At 28.3% G+C, this 7,327-nt stretch overlaps 1 protein-coding gene and 1 non-coding gene across 2 annotated transcripts; one reads left to right on the top strand and one right to left on the bottom strand.

The window, feature by feature from the left end:
* Positions 1 to 1,827: 1,827 nt before the first annotated feature.
* TRNAW-CCA (transfer RNA tryptophan (anticodon CCA)) lies at positions 1,828 to 1,899 on the bottom strand. The gene has a single exon. It is a non-coding gene; the product is annotated as a tRNA-Trp (tRNA).
* A 3,568-nt stretch (positions 1,900 to 5,467) lies between these two features.
* Positions 5,468 to 7,079, top strand: LOC103490836 (uncharacterized). The gene is made up of 2 exons (XM_008450549.3): positions 5,468 to 6,099; positions 6,832 to 7,079. The coding sequence occupies exons 1-2, from the start codon at positions 5,781 to 5,783 to the stop codon at positions 6,846 to 6,848; spliced, it is 336 nt and encodes a 111-aa protein (XP_008448771.2). The 5' UTR covers positions 5,468 to 5,780; the 3' UTR covers positions 6,849 to 7,079.
* The last annotated feature ends 248 nt before the right edge of the window (positions 7,080 to 7,327 follow it).

The raw sequence follows: 7,327 nt of genomic DNA on the forward strand, positions 1-7,327 counted from the left end.
GACACAACCAAACTAATATACAATAAGAAAACAAACTCATAATGTAAAAAACTAAAGCATACAAGATTAACAATGTAATTACTTTAGGATAACGAATAAAATTATCCTTTTAGAATTCTAATGAAACAAATATAAGGGAGACTAAACATGTATGCCTTTAACATCTACCTCCGCCTCCGCCGCCACCGCCACAACCTCCACCACCTCCACCACCGTCGCCCCTGCAACCTCCACCGCCGCCGCCGCCGCCATATCTTCTCTTAAGTCGCTACAAGCAAATATGATCATCGAAATGAGAGAGACGGAAAGAATGATGGTTGAAAGCAAAAATAAGCCACTGGAAGTGAACAAGGTGACATCTCCAAAGGCACCACCATGGGTGACGAGAATTGGCCTTCCCATTTCTCGTAGCTCTTTTATAAAACTTTGATGAACATTTGCACCCTAATAACTCATATATATATATCTCTTTTTCTTAGATTTTTAGATTTTTTTTTTGGGTATATTAAATTGTAGGAGGAAAAAAATGTTGGAAGAAAGAGATGTTCTTTAATTAAAAAATAAATACTTGTAAAATTTTTAGAGGTGTTAATAAATCTAGAGATATTAATTATTTTTTAAATGTTTAAATATTGAAATAATTAAGAGAATAAAATATTCGAGTTTCTTCTATTCACATGGTTGAACTAAAAAAAATAATCTTTTCTTTATATAAACGTGACTAAAAAATATTGAGTTGAATTATTATTAAAGGGAAATTTCACAACTTTGGAATTTGTATCCATTTAAATTTTAAATTAATAGTTAAATCAATTTAAATCCTAAAATTTAGAAAATTTTACCAATTTAAGCTTTAAACTTTTACAGACCCTAAGCTTATACAAGTGTATTTATTTAGTGGAACATTATGCTTTACTTGAACACATCTGTGAAAGTTAAGGTTTAAATTGATACATTGATGAAAGTTCAAGTTTAAATTAAATTGATGCTTTAGTGAAAGTTGGGTTTAAATAACTCCAAATATTCAAATTTTAAACTGATACAATAATTAGTTTGAGATTTAAATTGATGCAATACACAAAATTTAAGAGTATAAATTGCCTAATTACTAAATTACACTCTAACTCCTTTGTTTTGAAATTTCCAAGTGATTCATCTTGCTTATGAAATTAGAACATGAAAAGTCTATACCTACAAATCTTCCATTTACTACATAATTTCTAAATAAGAGACTATTCAAATAAAGAATAACATCTTCATTCGTTGTATCATTGATAGTCGGTTGGATACTTGTAGAAATTATTTTAAAAAGAAAAAACAACCAATTAATTATAATTGATAGTAATTTTAAAAAATAATAATCGAAGTATACAACAACATTGTAAAGAAAAATGTAAATACATCAAAGTTTATCGATCGTACATTTCCTTAATAGAATTTTACAGTTTATCTATGATAGACCTAACCGACTTCAATCAATATGCACTATGACAAATTTTGCTATATATATATATATATATAAGTAGCAATATATTAATACTTTAAATCTAATTACAATCGTATCGTAATGTAAACACAAATTTTCAAATTGTAATTAAAAATAAAAGATAATGAGAGAGGACCCAAGGGGAAGAAGGTTCAAAGGTCAACGTTGAAGAAGTTCACAGCCGAAAGGGAAGCGAAGGACGTTTTCTTGAATATTCAAATAACATACAAAAGGGTACAAAAGTAATTTCATTTTAATATTATAAAAAAAATTAACAAACAAAAGGGTATAAAAGTAATTTTGCTTAAAACATTATAACAACAAATGATATAAATAAAAATTGAACCCGACGTGAATCGAACACGCAACCTTCTGATCTGGAGTCAGACGCGCTACCATTGCGCCACGGATCCTTTTGTTCTTACAACTAAATAGTTTTGTTTAATTTGCAAAAAGGCTAAATAAATAAATATATATATAATTAAGACGATTTTTATTTTAGGTTAAACATATAATTAATTTTGTCTAATGTGTCACTTTTCAATTTCTTCTTTTAATTCTTGGAGTTTTAAGTTCTATTAATTATGTATTAGATTGTTTTCACTTTCCATCCCATCTTTATCCATCAATTGGGATATTATGAAGTCAATCTTTTGAGGAATTAATGGTTTCTTTTATATATAAATATATTTTGTTACTTTCCATTTAAACGAATAAACATGTCAAGAAATTGAGGTTCGAATCTCTCGTTATTATTTTTCTTCTTCTTAGGTTGTATGTATTCTTCGTAGATTTTGGTCTAGGCGGTTTTGTGTTATAGACCTAGAACAAGAAAGAAAATATTGATTTTGGTTACTATTTTGATATTTGGTTTATAGATGTTAAAACTTATTTTTAACTTAAAAAAGAAAATTAGTAAATAAATATTATTAATTTTATCATATAATATTGATAGATGATGATAGATATATATGAGAAAAATGACATTTTGCTATTATTTATAAATATTTAGATAAAATCTTTTTACCCGTTGGCCGACCAACTTCTTTTTTAATGGTTCAATATAATAATTATTATTGACCCACTGTTATTTTCCATATTATTGTGGACATCTAATTTAACTTATTCCACACATAAAAGGAAATTGTTTCGTGAATTTCCCTAGTGGAAGAGATCATTATTATCTTTTATTTGGTTTCCAACGTTTTGATTTTTTTTTTCTTTTTTTAAAAATTTTAATTTACAAATATATAACAAAATATTAAACTATTTACCATCTATATATAACAAAAATAATGTTATATAACTGAGATAATAATTCGAACTTTCTCATTCAAAGAAAGGATATTTTTGTAATTATATAACCGGACATGATTTATTGTTGGGCTATTTAGTTGTTAAATATTTTACTAAATTGTCATATTTGAGAAAAAAAAACTTATGCATATAACAATTTAAACCTTTTAAATAAATCATAAACTTTAAAAGACTTTAAATTATTTTTTATATTTAGCTTATTCTTTGATTTAGGAATGTAGGATAAATCTCTAATTTTTGGATTTTTTTTAAATAAGTATAAACTTATTAAATACAAAATAATGTTATGCATATATGTGGGAAATTTTAAAAAAATAAAAAATTGATAAAATATTTAATTTTTTTTTTTTTATGATTTTTTTCTATGAAGTACAAATATTTTGTTTTTATATTTTTAAAAACTTCCGATTAAAAGCAGAAATAAAATTCGAGATACTAGAGATGTTGATATGAAAATTCATGTTAAGTTTTGTAGGAAGGTGGTGGAAAATTTCTTGTAGAAACTCTAGAAATTAGGTTCTAGTGAGAATTATTTCCCATTTTTTTTCTTTTTTCAGATTTCAATTTTTCGTTTAAGGTTTCAACTAAATCAAATGAATCTTTTTTATTTTTTAGTTTCAATTAATTGTCAATTTCTCCTACCTCTAACCAAAAAAAGTGTTCGAAGTGAATAGTTAATTTTTTTTCCTAAGAGGCTAGTGCATCTTCATTTCAACGTAAAATTCTTATAAACTTCCTAACGACTACAACAACAATGAAACATATTTAGTAAAATATATAAAACATATATTCAGAGTTACGTTTAAATACTGTGTGAATTAAAGTTTATTTCAATTGACATACGAAGAACCAAAAGGTTTGTGGTTCAAATTCTTTCCCTTCACTTTGTACTAAAAAAACGTTCAAATATCTAAGTCAAGTTTGTTATAAATTTAAAAGTTAAAATTTAGTTCATATATATATATATATATATATGGAAATGTAATGTGTCAATAAGGAAAAGTAAAACCTGGCTACCTAATATCAAAGCACAAATAAAACGCAAAAACTCAATATAACAAGCATATCCAAAGGGAAACTAAACCACAACTTAAGGTTCCACCAAGAAAAATCCTCTTGGTTCCCGACAGTAGAAGTCCTCAACCACTTAGAGCAACAAATAAACATCTCCGTATGAATATCCAAACTAATCATTTGAGGAGAACACAAAGGTACATCATGGATACACCATTGCATTCACGACAAATATGCATGGTATATATAACAACACACTTAATAACTCTCCTAACTTTATACCTTAACCTATTCCTTTTGCTAAAGTAACAATTTCAAGCGAACTTGGTATTCTAAAATAATATTATTCTATGGAAACACCTATCCAAAAAAGCAAGTCCTCCCAAATAGTCTTACTAAAATAACATCAAAGAATAAAATGATCTCTAGATTACATGCCAACAATACACAAAACAAAATCATTAGGAATATTAGAACACCATCGTCCAACATGATCACAAGTCTGCAGACGATTTGGAATAGCAAACCAAGAAATGAAGGTGTGCCTAGGTATATTGACTCCAAACCAAAGGAGGTATGCACAAGAAACCACATGCTACTTAGGACATAAAGGCTCCTGAGTAATAGCACACACCGGATCGACAGGGGAGCCAAATTACACAATCCTCCTTAATTTCCGCATTAATAAAATGAACATGAACAGAAAGATCAACCAAAGTCATAGAAGTGAAAAGCTAGATCAAAATCCTATCAGGACATAGGAAATCACCAACCTCCACATGAAATGAACTATCAATATTCAAGATAATCCCTTGTTATTAAACCACTAACGAACATGGCCCATCTAACCATGGGTCACATCAAATAGAACAATGTTGCCCATTTCCAATAGAAATAAGAGTCCACTTCCCAAAATTTCATAGTCAATGGCATATCAGGCGAGGGAGAAAATGAGTAGGAATTAGAATGGGCACCTCAAAATATGAAAATTTGACTACTAGGCCCTACAAAATTGAGGGGACGGTGCCCTAAATGGGGACCCAATCATGATAATGTATTGAAAAAATGAAAAAGAGTGTTATTTTCCGTACACCACTTGTTAGAATTTTAGGCCAATAACAAATGAAATTGTGGTATTCAATTCCAAGTTGGTATACTCCCAAATCCTAACCCTATTTCCATTCCTAATTTCAAGCCAATCAATTAAAGAAAAAGAACAAAAACAAAAAACAAATCAGTGCCTTTGTTTTCATTTAATCAAACCAAGAATCTTGGACTTTATTTTGTTTATCATTGTATCATACAACTTAATATTCCTTGTCTCCTCTATGTATGACTTAATTAAAAGAAACAAGTCATACAAGCCATACCATCGAGAATATGGTTCATTTAGAATGGTATGACATTGCTCACTTTGAGCATATATAAACCCTAATTATTTTGTTTTTGGGCTTTACCCAAAAAAATTCATACCTAAAAAATATTCTCTTAATTCAATTATTTTCTTTTTTGATATTCGCGAGTGTTAAATTTAACTTACAATATAAAAGAAAACTAGTAGGAAATTAGATTGAAGTTATGACCTATTAGCTATTTATTAAGAACCATGTTTTCTTGTTTGTCATTAAGCCAACATACAATTGTTTGATTTTAACTCTATACCTTATTAATTTCTTATTCAAAACTTCATAACTTCAAATAGCGTACAAAGATGAAAGGAACTTAAAACTTAAATTAATTAAACAAGGACTAAAATGTAAATATACCTTCTTTCTTTTTTCTCTATCCCTTGACCACTTGAGAATGAGGTTGCACATTACAACTCCCAAGTCAATTCCTCCCCATTAAAGAAATTGCAAGACCCTCCCGCACGCGCACGCGCACGCAGCACTATAAATAAATCAACCACGCAAAGGGGGAACGCTAAAGGGCATTTGTTTGAGTGAGGACTTTTATCAAACAGATGGTAGGCATTAGAGAGGGTCGTTGGGGATTAGTAATGGCAGTGGTACTGGCAGTAATGGCGATGGGAGTGGGGGAAGTGGCAGCACTGACGGCGGCGGAATGTAAGGCAGAGAGAGATATGGCAGTGAAGAAGTGTTTAGCAGTGGTGTTCGGGAGGAATCCGTCACCGGCGTGTTGCGAGAGAGCGAGAGTGAGCCATGCAGAGTGTATTTGCCCAGCAGTTACTTCTAAGCTTATGACTTATGTTGATCCTAGTCGCGCCATTCGACTCATTCAAAGCTGCGGCCGTAGAGTCCCTCGCCATTTCAAATGTGGAAGTAATCAACTTCTCTAACTCTCTCTTTAAATTTGAATTTTCCTAATTGATTCTCCGTTACACAAAAGGGATTTTTGTTCCTTTGTTCTTCGATCTTTTAATCACTAAGTTGGTTTTGAAAAAAGATTAATAAACGATGAAATGATAAGTTATTTTAAATTTGAATATATTTGAAATAGTCAATAAAAACATTAATAAAATATTATCTTTTTTTTTTTGTCTAAAAATCAAGAGTTCTATTTTAATAAAGAAAAAATAAATAGTATCATGTGTTAATTTATATATACTTTTAAAAAGGATATTATATCTATTGATATAGAGTGAGATTGCTCCTAAGTATTGCTTTCCTTTTTTAATTGAAATCTAAGTATTACTCTTTCGATAATCGTTTCGGTAAGAAAAAGATGATAATAGTGAAACTTTTGAAATAACAAAGGTCCAACTCAAATCCCTTTTATACCAACGTTGTTGTATTAAAATAAATGATTTTTTTTTTCAATAAAAGACAGAGTTTAGAGCTTTTTTTTATAATTTAATATTTAAAAAAAAAATTTATATTAGATATAAAATGGAGGGACAGTTTTTTTTTTTTTTTTGTAAATATGTAAAATATTAAACTTTTTTTCCTATTTATTTAATTTTTAATGCATGTGAAACTTAATTATCTAAATATGTGGTTTTTTTATTATTATTATTAAACTAAATAAGTGAAATTAATGTTTTGTAAATGCAGGCTATACCACTCCATGAAATATAACATTGGGATTATCCAAGCAAACCTCAAGAGAAAAAGAAAAGAAAAAGATGAATAGAGATGAAGAATTGAGTGATGTGTGTTGTTTTTCTTTTCACTTTGTTTGATATTAATTAATATGAATCACTTTTAATTATGACCTTAGTTAAAATAAATATATAGTTAAATTAATGTGTTCAAGTTTTTCTTTATATAAATATATGAGTGAAGATATGAGGTTTGAATAACTTTGTCTTGTGGTTATTTATTTATTTATTTATTATTACTACTAATTACTACTATAATTAAAATAAGTTTGAGGAAATAGATTAAATAAATATCTCAAATCTTCTATGGCATATCAAGTTATTATTAATTTTATATTTTTATCAAAATAAGTTTGACTTAGTAGAATTGACAAAGGCTTTCGTCTATAGAAGATCGGAGGTTTAATATATATAAAATTTTATAATGTAACATTAAAAAATTATTTACT

Source organism: Cucumis melo, chromosome 6, assembly GCF_025177605.1.
Source record: "Cucumis melo cultivar AY chromosome 6, USDA_Cmelo_AY_1.0, whole genome shotgun sequence".
Classification (NCBI taxonomy): domain Eukaryota; kingdom Viridiplantae; phylum Streptophyta; class Magnoliopsida; order Cucurbitales; family Cucurbitaceae; genus Cucumis; species Cucumis melo.

Bases quoted from the DNA above. Each gene is read 5' to 3' on its own strand.
- LOC103490836 (XM_008450549.3), top strand. From the start codon at position 5,781: ATGGTAGGCATTAGAGAGGGTCGTTGGGGATTAGTAATGGCAGTGGTA.